The 21187-nt window shown below is 44.5% G+C and overlaps 2 protein-coding genes across 5 annotated transcripts; one reads left to right on the top strand and one right to left on the bottom strand.

Annotated features, from left to right (window-relative positions):
• The first annotated feature begins 1007 nt into the window (after window positions 1-1007).
• LOC127297465 (coatomer subunit alpha-3) lies at window positions 1008-5945 on the top strand. The gene is made up of 3 exons (XM_051327777.2): window positions 1008-1315; window positions 1734-2228; window positions 2676-5945. Exons 1-3 carry the CDS (start codon window positions 1108-1110, stop codon window positions 5633-5635), a joined length of 3663 nt encoding a protein of 1220 aa, XP_051183737.1. The 5' UTR covers window positions 1008-1107; the 3' UTR covers window positions 5636-5945.
• Window positions 5946-14473: 8528 nt separating this feature from the next.
• Window positions 14474-15197, bottom strand: LOC127297464 (uncharacterized). 4 transcript variants are annotated; one of them, XM_071819595.1, is made up of 2 exons: window positions 14911-15197; window positions 14474-14799 (listed from the first exon to the last, which is right to left on the bottom strand). In XM_071819595.1, exons 1-2 carry the CDS (start codon window positions 15093-15095, stop codon window positions 14787-14789), a joined length of 198 nt encoding a protein of 65 aa, XP_071675696.1. In that variant the 5' UTR covers window positions 15096-15197; the 3' UTR covers window positions 14474-14786. The 4 variants fall into 4 exon arrangements, with proteins under 4 accessions (XP_071675696.1, XP_051183736.1, XP_051183734.1 ...); XM_051327776.2 differs by having other exon boundaries at window positions 14907-15195; XM_051327774.2 differs by having other exon boundaries at window positions 14474-14805; window positions 14911-15192.
• Window positions 15198-21187: the final 5990 nt, after the last annotated feature.

Raw genomic sequence — 21187 nt, 5'->3', positions numbered from 1 at the left:
CCAACGTGGCAAACCAAGGTTTGAGTCAACTGTGGCGGCGGAGGCAGTTGATCGCACGGGTTAGGCGAGGCGTTGAGTGCAGAGCACGTGCATCTGTAGAGGAAGTTGGCGGGGAGCCAAGAGCGAGCAACTTTGGTGCTGGGGCTTGGCGGAGTACCGCCAACGACGTGTGCCTGCAGTGGAGAAGTAGCCGTCACCGTTGGCAGGAAGATAGGGAGGGGAACGAGATGCATGGGATGTGCCTGAGATCGGGAAACTCACTAGGATCGTGAGGAGAAGGTCGGAGATGGCGGGAGAGGTCGGAGACGAACGGAATCGTCGTCGTAGTTTGATGGTCGAAGCAGGGAATCGGTAACCGTGGCGTTGATGCGCAACTTCGTTCTTCGATTCTTCTGAAGGGAAGCTTCAGCACGACGAGACGAATCTCCTGGTGGCCTCGGACGGGCTCGAGGATGACTGGAACGACGGCGCAACGGCGTCTTGGGACGGCTCAACCATCGTTTTTGCTCACAGAGGAAGGGGAAAGAGTGGGGAGATGAGGAGGGAGGGAGGGAGAAGGGCTAGGGTTTCTAAGGCATTGATAGGCTTCGACAGAGATTTTTTCTGTCCTTTGAGCAAAAGGATGAAGATCATATAACCATGATGTTCACTAACTTTAATTTGGCTCTCTCGCGAAAATGGTGAGTTGAAACCTTTGGAGAAGATAGTAGTGTGGCCATTTTTTCCAAAATAAACAAATATAATATAGTAGTGTAATAATGGTTATAAACAAAAAAAAAAAAAAAAAAAGATAGTAGTGCAGCCAACGCAAAGCGGTCGTGTCGTGGGAGCGGAGATCCGACGGCGGAGAAGTAGTGGAGGCGTGCTGATTGGTCCAGATGTGGTGTGGAGAAGGAGATGAAGAAGAAAAACCCACGAGGACCCAGCAGCAGCGGGCGGGCAGCACATCTTCTTCTTCTCCGAGATCCAAATCACACCCAACTGACCCAACCCAGATCCACCCACCTGACTTCTCCCTCCCTCCCTCCCTCCCTCCCTCTTTCTCTCTCGCTGAGCTCCCGCCGGTGGGTTTAGGGGCCCCGCCGGCCGCCGGAGAGCGGCGCCGAGATGCTGACCAAGTTCGAGACCAAGAGCAACCGCGTCAAGGGGCTCGCCTTCCACCCGCGCAGGCCATGGATCCTCGCCAGCCTCCACAGCGGGGTCGTCCAGATGTGGGACTACCGCATGGGCACACTCCTCGACCGATTCGACGAGCACGACGGGCCCGTGCGCGGCGTACACTTCCACAAGACACAGCCGCTATTCGTATCAGGAGGTACCCAGATCTCCACTCTCCTCTACTCTCATCCTGGATCTGGCCTCATACTCCCACGGCTACTATAGCCCGAGCTGCTCCGATCGCTTCGCTTCGCTTCACTCCCGAAAGACGGCGCCCGATCTCGGTGTCCGCGACTCGCCATTCACCTGATCCCGGGAACACTCTCACGAACACTACTCCTAGTTACGTACATGATGATCAAACAAGAATTACAATAGATCTGATTGGCTACTCATGTGGTTTCAACTTTACGTGCAGTATGATCCCAGTTCCCATTCAGTGTTGCAACTTGTTAGTGGAGTGTATTTCATGGGATCTTAACGACTTGTAACTTGTCCTAGTTACCTTGTCAGTCAACTCGTCTCATCCTATGATATGATGATCTAAGGCTTTTGCTCTTTGTTTTGCATTACAGGTGATGATTACAAGATCAAGGTGTGGAACTACAAGACGCACCGCTGCCTCTTCACGCTCCATGGCCACCTTGACTACATCCGCACAGTCCAGTTCCATGACGAGCATCCGTGGATCGTCAGCGCCAGCGATGACCAGACAATCCGTGTATGGAACTGGCAGTCACGTACCTGCGTGGCGGTGTTGACAGGGCATAATCACTATGTCATGTGCGCTTCCTTCCATCCCAAGGAGGACCTCGTCGTCTCTGCGTCTCTGGATCAGACCGTCCGGGTTTGGGATATCGGGGCGCTCAGGAAGAAGTCGTCGTCCCCGGCCGATGACATCATGCGTCTCACTCAGATGAACACTGATCTCTTTGGGGGCATTGATGCTGTAGTCAAGTATGTCTTGGAGGGTCATGACCGTGGGGTCAACTGGGCCTCCTTTCATCCCACGCTGCCACTTATTGTTTCTGGGGCAGATGACCGGCAAGTCAAACTGTGGAGAATGAACGGTATAACACTATCGATCCTTTTCTCTACTTCATGTTTTTCATTTTCTGCATGGTACTCAATAAGCATTCCAAATGCAGCTGATAGTTACAAAACAAGCATTCTCATGCCACATCATACTGATATACGCAACAAGCATTCCAATGTCAAATCATAGTGATATACGCAACAAGCATTCACATGCCAAATCATAGTGATGATACACAACAAACCATGTGCCAAATCAATTTTGCTCTTCATTTTCATTGCTTTTGTTAAAAAGTGTTCTGATTTGCTGCTTCCTGAGAACGAATGGTAGATAATCAACACTCAACAAGCATTCACATGCCAATTTATGTCACTATTATATTTTAATACGTCTATTAAAAGTATGTTTGTCTAGCTGCTTCCCGAGTATTAGAAAGTAGGTTTTATCTTGCTGTTTCCTGAGTCTATATGTTTATGAGCAGATACCAAGGCATGGGAAGTTGATACTCTGAGAGGTCACATGAATAATGTGTCATGTGTACTGTTCCATGCGAAGCAGGACATCATCGTATCCAACTCAGAAGACAAAAGCATCCGTGTTTGGGATGCCACAAAGAGAACTGGTATCCAGACCTTTAGGCGGGAGCATGACCGCTTCTGGGTCCTTGCTGCTCACCCTGAAATGAATCTTCTTGCAGCTGGTCATGATAGTGGCATGATTGTCTTCAAGCTAGAGAGGGAACGTCCGGCTTTCTCTGTCAGTGGTGATACCGTGTTCTATGTGAAGGACCGGTTCCTCCGTTTTTACGAGTACTCAGCACAGAAGGAGGTCCAGGTGGCTCCGATAAGAAGGCCTGGATCAGTCACCTTGAATCAGTCACCAAGGTCATTATCATATAGCCCAACTGAGAATGCTGTCTTGATCTGCTCTGATGTTGATGGGGGCTCATATGAGCTTTACATTGTTCCCAAAGATTCTGCTGGCAGGGCTGATTATTTGCAGGACGCAAAGAAGGGAGCTGGTGGTTCTGCAGTTTTCATAGCTCGGAACCGGTTTGCTGTCCTGGAGAAGAGCAGCAACCAGGTTTTGGTGAAGAGTCTTAAGAATGAGATTGTGAAGAAAAGTCCTCTTCCTATTGCAACTGATGCTATTTACTATGCTGGAACTGGTAACATATTGTGCAAAGCTGAAGACAGGGTGGCCATCTTTGATCTGCAGCAGCGGCTTGTTCTTGGTGAACTCCAGGCATCTGCTGTTAAGTATGTGGTTTGGTCGAGTGATATGGAGTCAGTTGCACTGCTCAGCAAGCATGCTGTAGTCATTGCAAACAAGAAGCTTGTCCATCGCTGCACACTTCACGAAACCATACGTGTAAAGAGTGGTGCCTGGGATGAAAATGGCGTGTTCATATATTCCACTTTGAACCATATCAAGTACTGCCTTCCTAATGGTGACAATGGCATCATTAAAACACTTGATGTTCCTATTTACATAACCAAGGTTGCAGGGAACATCATTTGCTGTCTTGATCGTGATGGAAAGAACAAGATGATAACAGTTGATGCGTCTGAATACATTTTCAAGCTGGCCCTTCTAAAGAAACGTTACGATCATGTTATGAGTATGATCAAGAACTCACAGCTCTGTGGACAGGCGGTCATTTCTTATTTACAGCAAAAAGGATTTCCAGAAGTTGCTCTCCACTTTGTGAAAGATGAGAAGACCAGATTTAACCTGGCCCTCGAAAGTGGGAACATCCAAATTGCTGTCGCTTCAGCAAAGGAGATTGATGACAAGGATCACTGGTACAAGTTGGGAATTGAGGCTCTGAGGCAGGGAAATGTTGGTATTGTTGAATATGCATACCAGAGGACAAAGAATTTTGACAGGCTTGCTTTTCTGTATCTGATAACTGGTTACTTGGACAAGGTGGGCTTTATGTCCAAGATAGCTGGGCAAAATAACAATCTGATGGGCCAGTTCCACAATGCGCTGTATCTTGGGGATGCTAGGAAAAGAGTTGAGATTTTGGAGAATGCGGGACAGCTACCTCTTGCATATGTAACTGCTGCCACTCATGGACTTCCTGAAATCGCTGATAGGCTTGCTGGTGAATTGGGAGAAAATGTGCCCTCTCTACCTGAAGGGAAAACTAGTTCACTTTTAATTCCTCCTGCACCTCTCACGGCGTGTAGTGATTGGCCATTGTTGAGGGTGATGCGTGGTATTTTTGATGGTGGACTAGATGCTACTGGGAGGCAAGAGCAGGAGGAAGACTATGAAGATGCTGGTGCTGGTGGTGATTGGGGAGATGAAGACCTAGAAATTGTTGACGTAAGCAATGTGATGGAAAATGGAGATGCTGCCCACGTCGAGGGAAGTGAAACGAATGAGGAGGATGGAGAAGAGGAAGGTGGCTGGGACCTTGAAGATTTGGAGTTGCCACCTGAGGCAGATACACCAAAAGCTACTGGTCCTGCCCGCTCCGCTTTGTTTGTGGCTCCCACACCAGGCATGCCTGTCAGCCAAATTTGGACTCAGAAGTCATCTCTTGCTGGTGAGCATGCTGCAGCTGGGAATTTTGACACTGCAATGCGGTTGCTTAGCCGCCAGTTGGGCATCAGGAACTTTGCTCCGTTGAAGACCTTGTTTCTTGATGCACATATGGGCAGTCATACATATCTGCGTGCATTTGCAAGCGCTCCAGTGATACCTGTTGCTGTTGAGAAAGGCTGGAGTGAATCTGCTAGTCCCAATGTGAGGGGCCCACCTGCACTTGTGTTTAGCTTCTCACAGATGGACGACAAGCTCAAGGCTGCATATAAGGCCACAACCGAGGGTAAATTCCCAGAAGCGCTGAGGCAGTTCCTCAACATCCTGTACACCATCCCACTCCTCGTCGTGGACTCTCGTAGAGAAGTTGATGAAGTGAAGGAGCTAATCGAGATAGTGAGAGAATACGTTCTTGGCCTCAGGATGGAAGTCAAAAGGAAGGAGCTGAAAAACGACGCCACCCGGCAACAGGAGCTGGCCGCATACTTCACCAACTGCAAGCTACAAAAGGTCCACATGCGTCTGGTCCTCACCAGCGCCATGGGTCTGTGCTTCAAGGGCGGGAACTACGCCACTGCGGCGAACTTCGCCCGCATGCTCCTGGAGAACAGCCCCAACGAGGCCCAGGCGAAGAAGGCCCGCCAGGTTCTGCAGGCCTGTGGCGACAGGAAAGATGGCCACCAGCTGAACTATGACTTCAGGAACCCGTTTGTCGTTTGCGGGGCGACCTTCATCCCGATCTACCGCGGGCAGAAGGATGTCTCCTGCCCGTACTGCACGTCCCGGTTCGTTCCCTCCATTGAAGGCCAGCTCTGCACCATATGCGAGCTCTCGGTGGTCGGAGCGGACGCCTCAGGCCTGCTCTGCTCTCCTACACAATCGAGATAAGTGGTGATTGGCGATGGCGGCTTCACCTTCCTGTCCATGTTTGTATCTCCAGTTCCAGATTGCTGTGTCGTTATTATATTCTACCAGAGATTTTTATTACAAACTTGTGAGGAATAAGTATAGTAATTGGTTCTCTTTGAGTTTTGTCCTCGGTTTTAGTCTCATACGGCTGCGGTAAGATAAACGCTGTAGGATTTTGGACAGATCCTATTTTTAGGGCAAAATGATGATGTATTTAATTGAGATTTCATTATATGTTGTACCACCATGCTTGTGTATGTTTTGACTGATGTTGATTGTTTCTCCTTTACTCAGGAGTTGCTTGGTGTGTTTGGTTGGTGTTACTGTTTGTTTCTCCTCTTGTGCGTTGATTGTTGGTAAGTTTGGGCATAGAAGGTTGCCATGTTTGCACTTGGCAGGCATGGTATGCATCAGCGTCATTTGTCTTTGTCCAACTCCATGTAGTGTAACTGAGATTAGCTGTCCATATTTTTGTTAATCAGACATTGCGCACTGACTTTGTCTGGTGAAGCCTCGTCTGACTACAGAGTCCAATTTTTCAGTACAGTTTAACTACCGATCTCAGCATGATAACATTTGCTATTTTTCTTTTGCATGGTGCTGTGCAATCTTTGGCCAGATCACTGATACGCTCCAAACTATTATGTTGTTAACGCTGATATGACACATCATCATTCACATGTAACTACTGTATGAAAGCATCTCTGGAGACTGTTGTGATCACGGGTCTTGTTGCATTCCCGGAATTTTCGTCTTCTATTGTGAAGGGGCAAGCATTTAACTTGGTGACAAGATGAGGACGATATATAGCGTAACGGACATTTAGAAACTGGAGCACATTGGAGAATGGACTTTTGTAGCCCGGGCTACATGTAGGCTATTTTTTGAACCTATGAAAAATTCATTTCAGACATGTTAAAAAATTTCGAAAAAAATACTGTGATGTAGACAATATTGTACTCTACAAGTGTGTAAATTCCCAGAATCAAATATGTTGTATTTTGGGCTCAGAAAATAACTGAATCTTGATTTCAGCATTGGTGAACAGTTATGAACAGTACACCCAAATCTAGATTTTATCATTTTGTGAGATTTTGTTATTTTTACTGAGAGCAAAATATAATTTATTTTAAATAGTATGAAAATTTACACATTGATAGATTATAACATTCTCTACGTCTACATTTTTTTTTCAAATTTTTCTGAAACTTCAATCAAAATTAAAAGTTTTAAAGTTTGAATCAAGAAAATGAAACCAGGCTACATGTAGCCCGGGCTACATTTGATGTTTTCGGAGCACATTGCCCTCTTAGTCCTATAGAATGGGTTTGGTAGGCTGCAGCCTTTTCTCGGTCTAATTGGGCAGCTGAGCAAATATAGGCACTGAGTCATATTCTGCCGCCCATTTGGTAGCTGTGAATCATTAGATGAGGCATTTTGTGCAGCCCATTTATTGGACTGCATACAAACGCTTTTGACATGAGTGATGCAAATTTGTTTGTTTGGGTACATCCGGCCCATGTGTCTGCTAACCACTTCTCCCAAGTGATGACCTTACCATCACATATAGAGGATAAAGTACTAGAGTACATAGTTCACAAGAAGTTCATCATCACGATCATAAATACTACGAATTAAGTTGTGCATAAACATGTCATCATCACAACCCTAGCTACTACAAATGAAATATCAGTACACAAACATCTCATCATGAGGCGTGACCTATGTCTTTCCACATTGCCTCTATGAAAGGGCATGGAGCTACCATGTCTGATTTTTGTAATTAATGATAATTCTTATGGACTAATATTGCATTGAGTTATATTTGTCGGATTTGTCCATAGGCAGTATTTGAACCATATGTTGGCTTCAAGGTTGCATTAAGAAATTTATGAAGATCATAAGTGATAAGTATGTCTTGAAGAAGAAGTTTAAAGCTCTCCCATAGTGGAGTATGCCTTCAAGACATCAACAAGATGAAAAAAAAGAAATGGTGTGCGAGTTCAAGATCATGAGCCATCCCGAGGAGATCATGAGCTTGAAGCTTGTCATTCATATGATGATCATGGATATATGAAACTGCGCCGAAGAAGAAGCTCTCCCATAGTGGAGTACGGGGGAGCAATCCGCAAGACTTTATATTGCAAGCACAATCAAGAAAGCTGTTCCACCTTGTTGCGGTCAAGATCGGCATCATCGAGCTCAAGTGAAATGTTGAGCTGCCATCCACGCACGAACACCCTCGTTTAGAAGAATATTTTTCGTGTAGAAAGCCTCGAATTCAAGATCTTCCGTTGCATGGATTTCCTAGGAAACAAAGTCATAGGAGCGTAAGTTCAGAGCCACCCACTTCAGCACGAGAGTTACGATCAACAAATCCTTATTCCATGCTATTTCCATAAGATTCTTCTTTCTTATTCTTAACCAAGCCCTCGATAGGGTTCCACATTGTTGCTGTCAAGATCGGCATCATCGAGCTCAAGTGAAATGCGCAAGGTTAAGGTTTTCTCTTGATATGAGTTATTCAACTGTTTCCACCTTTCAGTTGATCCAACAAAGGGCTCTCAATGTCAGCTCCAGCGAGATGCAATTGTTGACATTAACTTTGGTTCAGTTTTGATGTGTGAGCAATGATTCTCGAGGAACAAGGTTGTGGTCTTTCGGTGCACATCTGTGATATTTAAGAGCGTAAAGGGGGTTAATTGCTGATGCTGATTATGGTGTTCCACTTATGGTCATATTGTGGACATATCCACATATTCGGTGCCAACAAGATCCCTTCAGAGCTTCCTAGGAGGTTGTTCACCCGCTTCATTGGCAACCCAGGTCATTACAATATTGGATAATAGGTAAGGTAATAAGGCATTTTATTCTGTTTGAAGGATCAGACTTTAGATGGATCATATGTGTGATCTCAGAATTTTTGATAGGCATTCATTGAAACATGCATGATTAGTTTTCTGTCTGTCCATACATAGTTTTAGCTGTTGTGTCTGCTGCAATGGTTGTTGGGCTCTATTTTCTTTAACCATAGTGTGTCCTGACAGTTAGCAACTTAGCTTCTTTAATAAAAAAAAGTAGTTTGTTTAGTTATTTTATTAAAATGTATGAATTCATATTCCAATTACTAGGTAAGACCCATCAGTAGCAGTAGGAGCATCGCTAACTTGCAATAATCTTTTTCTCATGTTGATCTTTCTTTGGCAATCGTCATACCAGCTTAGAATTTAGTTCCAAAGCTCTTGTTATTTTATATATGAGGTTAATATGGAGTCCAGACTACGTGTGATCTGGAGTTAGCTACACATTCATTTTTGGTTGATGTAGAAGATATCTATTTATTATTTTGTACCTTCCTGAATATGTCCGCATACCCGCATATTTTCATAGAACCCAGAAGTTGGAGTAACGTCGCCAGACTGTCGGTGGTTGACACTTCAGGATGCTGGCATGCTTCCTGTCAAAATCCCACAGTTCTTAACCGGTGAGGTGGCACTAGATGCTTCTTCAACTTCTTGTGAGCCCAAAAATAATTATACATGTTATTATTTATTGGTTGCCCATTTTCAAAAGATTGAACTTTGCAGGTAGACATGCTACTGCTGACGGGAAACCCTACTTGGACAAAGCGCCGGAACACGAGTTGATTGCACCCTCTTCAGGTGATTACTGGTTACCACCGCATTTTATATTATTGTAGCCCAGTGATACTACATTGGAAATACTTATGCCATGCTAGTATGCTAGCAACATCATTTGGCCTTCCTTTTATGGCACTTAGACTGACTATTGTCAAAATATTGAATCCTGCAAGTATATTGTGAAAAGGAGGCTGACTGCACCTTCTTCAGGTGATTGCTGGTTAACACTGCCATTCAGTTTCTTGCAGACTTGTGATACAACAGAGGCGTTTTAATTTACAAGTTCTTTTTAGAAATACAAAAATTGGAACAGCCATGGTGCTATGTAGGTTTGGTTCCAATTCATCGATATGTCGACTTACTCTTATTTTTGGTTTGACATAGCAGAGATTTACCTGTACACTGCGTTGGTCAATTTTGTTGCAAAATGATCCTCATCATCTCTGCTAACATTAATATAGAGAATATCTCTTTGACCTGGTTTACTATTAATTTTTAACCATGGCATCTGAAAATGAAATCTTTATAGATGCTACTGGGGATCAGGGTCATTATCTTCCCACTTAGGGATGAAGCTATCCTATCGATGTGTTATTTTCGTCTGCATCTTTGTCCATTAGTTTTTAAGTAAATGTTCGGAACCAATGGATTAGGTGCTTCATGAAAAAAATTCAGATCAAACTGTCTGTAATTCTCATGTTGACTAGATTCTGATGCTATACTGAATAGTAATCTCAATTACAATAAGTTTCATCAATATCAGCCACTCTCTTTGTAACAGTATGTTCACATGGTTTCAATGCCACATATTGAAGAGCTGATCAGTATCATCTGTATGTCTGCCCCATGTGTAAATGACTCACTCTTGGAACTTACAGGCCCTAGGGGCACAGTTCTAGTAAGGGTATCAGCCTGAAGCCCTGAATAAATATAGTTCTAATCCGGATCTAATTAATTTGCTTGCATTGTAAAGAGGGCACCTATTTTGACTCCGCGGACTGGTTCCTCGGTAAGGTACATGAAATGCACAAACTAAATGATAGTTATATCTGCTATCTACAAATTCCCTTCTCTGAACTTGATTTTTTCTTTTGCTTCAGCAAGCTGCAAGGAACAGTGCATAGGCCGCAGCAATGGAGTCCTTGAAGCCAAAGCTAAAGGTAAGCCACAAAAAAAAATACCTTTTCGTCTCAACTGCACTGCATTACATTACATTGCGCTGCAGTGCAAATATCTATCATTTAGGGTTGAACTGTGGCGTAAGCATGAAATCAATCGGCTCTGCTCTTCCATCGGCCCAGCTCCTCATATGCAGTAAATTTGAGATGCGTAGAATGTTGCTGCCAACATGCATCTGTTGGGCTTATTTTCCTGGAAATAATCCTCGTATGCATCTTGTTGTGGTGCATATGAGCAAAATGCTCATGGGTTTATCGTCTCCTCACTTAGTAGATGTGGTATAGTTGTATGTCTTGGTTGTTTATTTGAATCTAATATGTACTACTGAGGGAGTAACAAAGTACCCCTTTCCAGTACCCTCCACCTCAGTATAATTTTATTTATCTCATTTTTATTAGACTTAATACTGACCTTTGTGCACAGGTTGGACCGCTGAAGGGAACCACAAGCTATATAGAGGCAGTAACTGCAATTAATCAGTGCAACACTTTTTACAGATGTATTACAAATCAACGTATATTTGTGATTACCATTAACATTGATGGGTTATTTATTCCATTGATACCTCAGTGATAATTCTAGGGATTTAGCCTTTATCCCTTTTCCCATTGATTACTTGCTGCAGATTCCTTTTATCGCATATAGTCCATTGGACTGTAAAGGATACGTAGCTATTTTATTGACACTGGAAATTAATGAATGAATATTGGCAATCTGCCGTTTATCATGCGAGAATGAAGTGCAATTTATTTTGTAGTCATATTACTTCTTTTATGAGAATTCCAAGTCCCATGGCCCTATACGAAACTTCTTATGTGTAGCACCATCTATGTTCATATGATTTTTTAATTGATAGATAAATAATGCTCAATACATGTTCCTGTGAAGTCATAAGTTAGTGAACAGAAGGTTGGACTATGGTGTGGTCGTCTATTTTTTTTTTTACTTTTTGTGAACTTCATAATCAGGATCGACGGCAATTATTTCCATGTGCATAGAGCACTTGTTTAGCCTGGATAATTTTTAATTTAACATGTGCACAAGTTCTCTTCAGTGCTAACTCCAGTGTGTTCGCCTGCCTGACTACTCTTGGTCCCGTCATATGCGTGGGATGTTGGAATTTTGGCCCATATTGGATCAACACAATAAATATTCCATAAATTCCTAATAAATCCTAGAGCCCCACTTGTCCCATTCATGCATGGCAGGGGGTGGGATAAAAGTTTAGTCCCACATTGCTAGTTGGAGAAGAGTTGGAGCAACTTATAAGGAGAGCTCTTCATACCATTTGTATGAGAGAAATAATAGGAGGAAATAGGAGATGATCACACGCGCGCTCCTCCTCCGACGACGCCGCCCTCGAGCCGAGAGCTTCTCTCTCTTTCTTTTTGCCACTCATGAACGGTACTGTTCGGTTCATCTCCCGACCCTTCGTTTCATCTCCTCGCGTGGCTTGTTCGGCTCCTCTTTCTGTGCCTATAAAAGAGGTCGCTCCTTGACGACGACTTCTTCCCCGACATCAGCAACCTCTACAGCGACATGGCTCTCAACGGTGACAACACCACCACTGGTTCCTCTTCTGGACCGTATGTGTTCTTGCCTTCTTTTTATGAGATCATGATGTTCTTCCTTCTTCTAGCAACATGTTCAGGCTCATTGTCAGGAAACACATTGCTCTTATCAATATGTTTAGACTTGTTGCTTCTTTACTCTATGGTGATTTACATGACTAGTTTAGTCTCAAACTTTTTAGTCATGTTTTATCTACTGTTTTCTTTGATTAAATCATGGAAAAATTTGCTAATATATTCAACAAGGGATGCCAGCGTCCAGGTCAGTGCCGGCTCTCCCTTGTTAATCTTCCTCATGTATGCTGGTCAGGTTGATTTTACTAGCTTCAGGTTTACAGTAACGTTGCCCACACAAAAAGAAGATCTGCATTAGAAGCATGGTAATCAAATATCCAAATGTGCCAGATCTCAGCGTCCAGGTCAGTGCCGGTTCTCCGTTGTTACTAGCTTCAGGTTTACAGTAACGTTGGTGCCGTCAGGATACATTGAGATGATGGGGTTGAGAGTGTCTCTGAGTGGTAGTGTACGTAGTATGAAATGCGGGAGTTTTACGAATTCGACATCTGCAACGAGATTTTTTCACATTTATTTATGGATGCATTGCAATGCAGCACCGCACTCCACATTCAAATATCCAAATGTGCCAGATCAACATGCTGCCAGTGCCGCTGAACTTGATGCTGCTTGAACATCCTACTGCCACTACCCACGCAAATGTCTAGATATCTCTTCCACCTTTGTAAAGGAGGTGCATTAACGAGACTGCATATATGGAAGATGGGGGCATGTGAACCCACTTTTTAAAAAGTTCCGTTTATAATCTCAAAACATGTTTTAAAAATCGAAACATAAAATGATTTCCCAGATGATCTCAAATATGTGCCCTAGACATGAGTTTCGTGACGAAAAAATCTTTTATTTTGTCTCGACAAAAAAGTGAAATTTTGCAGGGCTATATAGCAGTATATATGTGACGTATTTTATCTTTTTTAGATTCTGAAATAAAAAAAGTGGTTTCTCCGCGAAAACTTTCTACGCACACATGGAACATGCGTACGTACCCGGATATTTTTATTTCAACTTTTTTTAATATTTGGAAAATGCATTTTCAACTAGGGATCACATGCACCCAGGTTCAAACCGGACTTTTCCGTGCACTTTTCCGTGCAGTAACTCATATTAAAATGTATCGATGTGCACTCCAAACACGATGAACTGTCAAGTAACCCTATGTTCTATTAGTATGATGTGGACCCTTAAAGTAAAAATATATTAACTCAATAGAATTCTGTTTAATACAAGAATATGGAGATAACATGTAAAGTTCACTTGCCAATCTAATAGTAACTTTAATTATATGTTTTCATGGGTTATTCACATTTGCTTGTCCGCCGTAAGGGGGCAATGAGATTGGGGCACTGTACATCAGCAGTTCAGCATTAATATTACACAGGCCTACCACCTACCGTGCATCTTAATACAGATCGAATAGGCACGGCCACTTTGTCCTGAGGGAAAAAAAGGATTCCTGAAAAGAGTAACAAAGAGATTTTAAAGGGGTTTCTCAATGTTCAAAAGAACAAGCTATGTAGAACCATCATGCTCACAATTTTCAAATACTGATCACCTTCCTTGTTGTATCACCAGACATAATTTCTGTTCCATTGATATCTTCAGATAATCAGATCTTCTGAACCAGGCTTAACAGATTTTCTATGTCTAACAACTCATAGGTTGACAGCGATGCACATCTCTCCTATATCACCAGGCCCAAAACATAGAAAACCAGCTCAATTGATATTTATTATTATCCCAAACAACAGCCAGATACCGATGCCACTCAATTCTAACCTATCTGTGATTAGACAATATTAACCTCTACCTCACATAAACCCTTCAAGTATCGAGTTCTATCCATTTATCTTGATTTCGGCCAACATTGTATGCAGTACGGATGTGCCCAGAACCAAAGGTTTGTTTAGAAGAGTAGATTCGGTTGATACGTCTAAAAAAGCAGGCCGAATGCTCAAGCTACCAAAAGACAGACATACAGATAGATGGAGACTCACAACTCAACTAATACTACTAAACCAGAGAGCAAGCACAAGTGCAAATGGGATGTACTATCATCTTGTAGAAATGATCTAGCTCTACTAGCTAGAACAACACCAAACCAAAGTAGCACTACTAGCTAGAACAAACATCAAGTCAAGGAGACTCAGCATACCATTGGCAGTATAGGTAGGTAAGGAGATTCAGAAAACTAGCCAATCAGTAGACTAGAATCTTGATTATGCCTCACCATAGATGCATATATATGCTACAATACACTTGGCGATATTAACCCCCACACAACAGCAATGCTAATGTGATCAGGCTAAGCTTTGACAACCAGCAAGTAGATTGTTTGGTATTGCCTCCCAAAATGACGTTGAAAGATATTAATGTACTCCTTTTGTGGTGCATGGTAATCAATCAAAGTTGAACAAGTATAAACAAGAACACATGGGATTGCATAACGCACACAGGTTTGTTGTTTCCCTTTCCTTTCCATTTCATCATCAGAAAAATTGCTCAAGTGCTTCCAAGACAGACATACAGACAGATGGAGATTCATCACAACTCAACAACAACTACTACTACACCAGTGAGCGATGGCAGGCACAAATGGGATGTATCATCCTGCAGACACAATATAGCGGTACCAGCTAGAATAAACACCAAAGCGAAGTGAGCGCGTCAGAAGAGGCCCCTGTTCCTGGATCAGAGAAGGAAGTCGAATCAGCACATTTCCTTTTTCAGACAGAGGGAGAAGGAGGATCGCGGAAACGGAGATGGGTAGGCAGAGGCAGAGCACACCTACGTCTGCTTGGAGAAGGAGGAGGAGGAGGGGGCGGCGGAGGCGATGACGGAGGAAGCGGATGAGGAGGAGGAGGACGGGGAGCGCTTGCTGCGGAAGATCATGTAGGCGAGCGGGAGCACGACGCCGGCCATCATGATTGCCGCGCCCATCAGGTACCTCGCAGGCGACGGCGCCTCCAGCTCCATCGGTGGCGGTGGCGGTGGCGGTGGGCGATCTGAAGATTTGGATCTGGCGACGAGACGAGTACCCCAACTCCTCGCTCTGTTAGATTAGAGAAGACGGCGGGACTGCACGACCCCGGGTTGTGGTATTCGCTTTCGATGCTCTGGAGGCGTAAACAGGGACTTCGCTTTGCATCTAGGGAGGTGGAGAAAGGGTATACTTCTAGGGCGTCACCACGTTGGTGTCGGACGAACCGACATGGATTTCTTCCAACCCCCAAAAAAAACATGACCCGGCCGCTATGTAACACTCCATTCAGCTTGTCGCCCATCATCATGTGCCACCACAGTCTTGATGCCACCCTCGTTGTCTCCATGCTGTCATCGTCGCTGAGGCCTAGCAAGGCAGTAGACAGGTGAAAGTGCATGGAGCCTCCATGTGTGATTTTGGTAATTGATGACAATCCCTATGGACTAAGGTTTGCATTGAGTTATACTTGTAGGAGTGATCCGTAGGCAATGATTGAACCATATGTTGGCTTCAAGGTTGCAATAAGAAGAAATTGATGAAAAATATCAAGTGTCAACTAAGTCTAGAAGATGAAGATGAAGAATGAATAAATGAAGCGCAAGTTCAAGATGAGCCAACTCGAAGAGATCATGTGCTTAAAACTTGTCATTCATATGGTGATCATGGATATGTGAAGATGCAATGAAGAAGAAGTTCTCCCATAGTAGAGTATGGGGGAGCAATTCACAAGACTTCATCAAGCAAGCACAATCAAGAAAGGTGTTCCATCTTGTTGCGGTCAAGACAGTCATCATCGAGCTCAAGTGGAATGCGTAAGATTAAGGTTTACTCTTGATAGGGTTTCTTTCTCACCGGTCTCATGGTTTAATTAGAGACCGGTTTATAGTTTAGTTATCGTACTATCAAGAGGGCTCTCGAGTGAGTAACTCGATCGTATCCTTCGGAGAGCTCAAACCTTTGCATCCTTGCATCATCTTTCTTGGTTGTTATTTGGATATTATCCATGTGATGTTTTAGAACTTGTGTTTATTCTTATGACAAGCTCTAGTTCATCAAGAATGGTTTTTACACGGGCAACTTGTTGCATTTTCACGGTTGGAGGTTTTACCGGCATGTATTTTTTAGATAGGTCAAACCTTTCATAATTTGTTTCCATCCTACCTTGCTGGACTATGATGGTTCCTTGAATGATCTTGTAGAGCTTGTTACTAGCTTCAAAACAAGCCCAAGATCATCAAAATCGGGAACCGGATGCTCAAGTTGTGATCATTCTCGTTTTGGTGTTTCTACAGTTTTCGGGGGTGGATAATCCGGCCCGGATTGAAAATATCCGGCCAAATATCCGCCCCCCTTACTGCGAGCAGTTCCCTTAAGTCCTTAATCGTTTTTCAAAGTCCCGGGGGCTAGCTCCTGCCAGACCGGGCCGACCCGAAGCTAATCTTGCCGGCGATGCCGGACGGGAAAGGCTAAGGCGAGGTGCCGGAGTTTGTTCTGTACATACCAGATCCAGTAGAAGTAGGTTTTCCTCTAGTAGGGTGTTCGGCCTCCTGCCGTTGACTGGCGTTATGCCGATCGGATGCGTGCTGCCGGCGCGGGCGAGCGGCGTTTGGTGGCTAGCAGTGGAGATCTCGATGGTGGTGGCGGCGTGGTGCCGGCGGCTGCTGGAAAGATCCTCCATGGCGCATCCCTTGAATAAGCTCGTGGTCGAGCCTCTTGTTTCAGTTCTAGAGGCTAGTGGCTGTGCAGGTATGATGGAGACTATGGTTCTTTCACTCTTCTTCAACCACCGAGGAGATGGAGGAGGGGAGCGGACGGAAGTAGCTCTGCAACATACGGCATGCCGGGGATATATGGCTGCTACATCTGGCGGAGTTCTTCAACTGCAGCGAATAGACGCTGTGGTTATCCATGGTCAACGGAACCACTCCGCTCTGCGGTGCTGTTCGTGCCGCAGCTTCGTCAACCTCCTGGCCGGCGTGCTATTCTGGAGGCCCTTCAGCTACTCCGTCATGGCGCTCATCGTCAAGTCATCGCCAAGTGGTCTCGTCCCCGGTGGCGGCGCTGACGGCCAGGACGTCGAGTGCATCTTCTTCTTCGGTGGGAAGGGACTCGATTGCTTTTGCAAATCTTTTCGTAGGGTCCTGCTTGTAATTTCTGAGGACCTGGCTATTATTTTACTTTCTTCTAAGGTCCTTGATGTAACATGTAATCCCACATTTTAATGCAGTCTGGACCTTTCGAGGTCCTTCCCTTGTTCAAAAAAAAAAAAAAAAAGTCCCGGGGGCCAGATAATCCGGCCCGAAAGGTCCCAAACGGTCATATTCCATTGGGGGGGGGGGTATATAAGACCCCCTTCTTCCTCCTTTGGTTAGTTGCTTCTTCTATTCTCTCTCTACTCCATTGTTGCCCTTGAGAAGCTTCCTCTCCCTCTAATCCCTCCATGATTCTTGCACCTATTTGAGGGAAAAGAGAGATGAGATCTAGATCTACATCTTGACCAATCAAATCCCTCTCTTTGTGAGGGGAATACACTAGATCTAGATCTTGGAGAATTTTGGTGTTCCTCCTCTTATTTGTTCTTCCTCTCTTATTCCCCAATAGCTTTTATAGCTTTGTTGAAATTTGAGAGAGAAGGACTTGATCATCTTTGTGGAGTTATTACCATTGCATTTGGTGCATCGGTTTGAGTTCTCCATGGTGATTCGTGGAGGTGAAAGCAAGAAAGTTGTTACTCTTGGGTTCTTGAAACCCTAGACGGATTTTAGGCCTTTGTGGTGATTTCTTGGGAGCCTCCAATTAAGTTGTGGATGCGTGCCCCAAGCTTTGTGTAAGGCCCGGTTTCCGCCTCGAAGGAAATCCCTTAGTGGAACCGTGACCTAGGCCTTTGTGGCGAGGGTCACCGGAGAATAAGGTGAGGCGCCTTCGTGGCGCTCGGTGTGTGGTGTGACTCCCGCATCTTGGGGTGAGGCCTTTGTGGCGTTGGTGTGCATCGAGCAACCACACCTCAAGGTGAGGCCATTTGTGGTGTTCGGGAGAGCTAAGCCACCGCACCTCTCCAACGGAGATTAGCACTTGCAAGAGTGTGAACTTCGGGATAAATCATCGTCTCCCGCGTGCCTCGGTTATCTCTATACCCGAGTGTTGGAGATATGCCCAAGAGGCAATAATAAAATGGTTATTATAATATCTTTGAGTTTATGATAATGTTTACATACCATGCTATAATTGTATTAATCGAAACATTGATACATGTGTGTTATGTGAACAACAAGGAGTCCCTAGTAAGCCTCTTGTATAACTAGCTTGTTGATTAATAGATGATCATCGTTTCATGATCATGAACATTGGATGTTATTAATAACAAGGTTATGTCATTATGTGAATGATATAATGGACACACCCAATTAAGCGTAGCATAAGATCACGTCATTAAGTTATTTGCTATAAGCTTTCGATACATAGTTACCTAGTCCTTATGACCATGAGATCATATAAATCACTTATACCGGAAAGGTACTTTGATTACATCAAACGCCACTAGGTAAATGGGTGGTTATAAAGGTGGGATTAAGTATCCGAAAAGTATGAGTTGAGGCATATGGATCAACAGTGGGATTTGTCCATCCCGATGACGGATAGATATACTCTGGGCCCTCTCGGTGGAATGTCGTCTAATGTCTTGCAAGCATATGAATAAGTTCATAAGAGACCACATACCACGGTACGAGTAAAGAGTACTTGTCAGGAGACGAGGTTGAACAAGGTATAGAGTGATACCGATGATCAAACCTCGGACAAGTAAAATATCGCGTGACAAAGGGAATTGGTATCGTATGTGAATGGTTCATTCGATCACTGAAGTCATCGTTGAATATGTGGGAGCCATTATGGATCTCCAGATCCCGCTATTGGTTATTGGTCGGACAGAGTACTCAACCATGTCCACATAGTTCGCGAACCGTAGGGTGACACACTTAAGGTTTGATGTTGAAATGGTAGAACTTGAATATGGAATGGAGTTTGAAGTTTTGTTCGAAGTCCCGGATGGGATCCCGGACATCACGAGGAGTTCCGGAATGGTCCGGAGAATAAGATTCATATATAGGAAGTCATATTCCAAGTTTGGAAATGATCCGGTGCATTTATGGCAGGTTCTAGAAGGTTCTAGAAAAGTCCGGAAGAAATCACCATGGAAAGTGGAGTCCCGGAGGGACTCCACCTTGAATGGCCAGCCAACCCTAAAGGGGAGGAGTCCAAGGTGGACTCCCCAAGGGTGGCCGGCCAACCCCCCTCATGGAAGGGGGGAATCCCACCCCAAGTGGGATTCCCACCTTGGGTAGGTTTCCCTACACATGGAAGGTTTTTGGTTTGGGTCTTATTCGAAGACTTGTAGTCCAACACTTGGGGCTTCCACCTATATAATGAGGGGCATAGGAGAGGGGGCTGACCACTACAAGCCCATAGCTCGGCCACCCCCTCTCCCAAACCCTAGCCGCCCCCTCTCTCCTCCTCTTCTCCCGCACGCTTAGCGAAGCTCCGCCGGAGATCTCCACCGCCACCGCCACCACGCCGTCGTGCTGCCGGATTCAAGGAGGAGCTACTACTTCCGCTGCCCGCTGGAACGGGGAGAAGGACGTCGTCTTCATCAACACCGAACGTGTGACCGAGTACGGAGGTGCTGCCCGATCGTGGCACCGTGATCAAGATCTTCTACGCGCTTTTGCAAGCGGCAAGTGATCGTCTACCGCAGCAATAAGAGCCTACTCTTATAGGCTTTGGAAATCTTCAAGGGTTAGTCTTGATCATCCCCTCGTTGCTCCCGTCTTCTAGATTGCATCTTGGCTTGGATTGCGTTCTCGCGGTAGGAAATTTTTTGTTTTCTATGCAACGTTATCATACAGTGGTATCAGAGCCGTGTCTATGCTTAGATGGTTGCACGAGTAGAACACAATGGTTTTGTGGGCGTTGATGCTCTTGTTGTCTTTAGTTTGAGTACTTTGCATCTTTGTGGCATAGTGGGATGAAGCGGCTCGGACTAACTTTACATGACCGCGTTCATGAGACTTGTTCCTCGTTCGACATGCAACTTGTATTGCATAAGAGGCTTTGCGGGTGTCTGTCTCTCCTACTATAGTGAAGATTCAATTTACTCTTCTATTGACAACACTAGTATCACCGTTGTGGTTCATGTTCGTAGGTAGATTAGATCTTACTCGAAAACCCTAAACCACGTAAAATATGCAAACCAAATTAGAGACGTCTAACTTGTTTTTGCAGGGTTTGGTGATGTGATATGGCCATAATGTGATGATGAATATGTATGAGATGATCATTATTGTATTGTGGCAACCGGCAGGAGCCTTATGGTTGTCTTTAAATTTCATGTTGAGTAGTATTTTAAAGTAGTTGTAATAGTTGCTACATGAGGTGAACAACCATGAAGACGGCGCCATGGACCTTGACGCTACGCCGACGATGATGGAGATCATGCCCGTTGATGATGGAGATCATGTCCGTGCTTTGGAGATGAAGATCAAAGGCGCAAAGACAAAAGGGCCATATCATATCACATATGAATTGCATGTGATGTTAATCCTTTATGCATCTTATTTTGCTTAGAACGCGACGGTAGCATTATAAGATGATCCCTCACATTAATATCAAGATAATAAAGTGTTCTCCCCTCGTATGCACCGTTGTACAGTTCGTCGTTTTGAAGCATCTCGTAATGATCGGATGTGATAAACTCAACATACAACGGGTGTAAGCCATGTTGCACACGCAGAATACTTGGGTTTGCTTGACGAGCCTAGCATGTACAGACATGGCCTCGGGACAACGGAAACCGAAAGGTTGAACATGAGTCATATGGATGATATGATCAACATGTTGATTGTGACGCCCCAAAACCGGTACCATGAGGATCCCAGCGAATCCGCCGAAATCCACACGATATCGATTCTAGGAGACGCACCACCAAGCGCCTCGTACACGCCGAAGCATGCACGCGATGCGGGTGGAATCAATCACGAGCGATAACATTACAACAGGATTACAATAGAGCCCACAAGAACATATATATTAC

Source organism: Lolium perenne, chromosome 4 (assembly GCF_019359855.2).
Source record: "Lolium perenne isolate Kyuss_39 chromosome 4, Kyuss_2.0, whole genome shotgun sequence".
Taxonomy (NCBI): Eukaryota; Viridiplantae; Streptophyta; class Magnoliopsida; order Poales; family Poaceae; genus Lolium; species Lolium perenne.
This window is presented reverse-complemented; position numbering and strand designations above follow the sequence as displayed.

Excerpts from the sequence above, each read along its gene's own strand:
- LOC127297465 (XM_051327777.2), top strand. The coding sequence starts at position 1,108 with ATGCTGACCAAGTTCGAGACCAAGAGCAACCGCGTCAAGGGGCTCGCC. Across the intron at positions 1,316-1,733 it reads GCCGCTATTCGTATCAGGAG|GTGATGATTACAAGATCAAG; the intron begins GTACCCAGATCT and ends TTTGCATTACAG. Across the intron at positions 2,229-2,675 it reads CAAACTGTGGAGAATGAACG|ATACCAAGGCATGGGAAGTT; the intron begins GTATAACACTAT and ends GTTTATGAGCAG.
- LOC127297464 (XM_051327774.2), bottom strand. The coding sequence starts at position 15,095 with ATGGAGCTGGAGGCGCCGTCGCCTGCGAGGTACCTGATGGGCGCGGCA.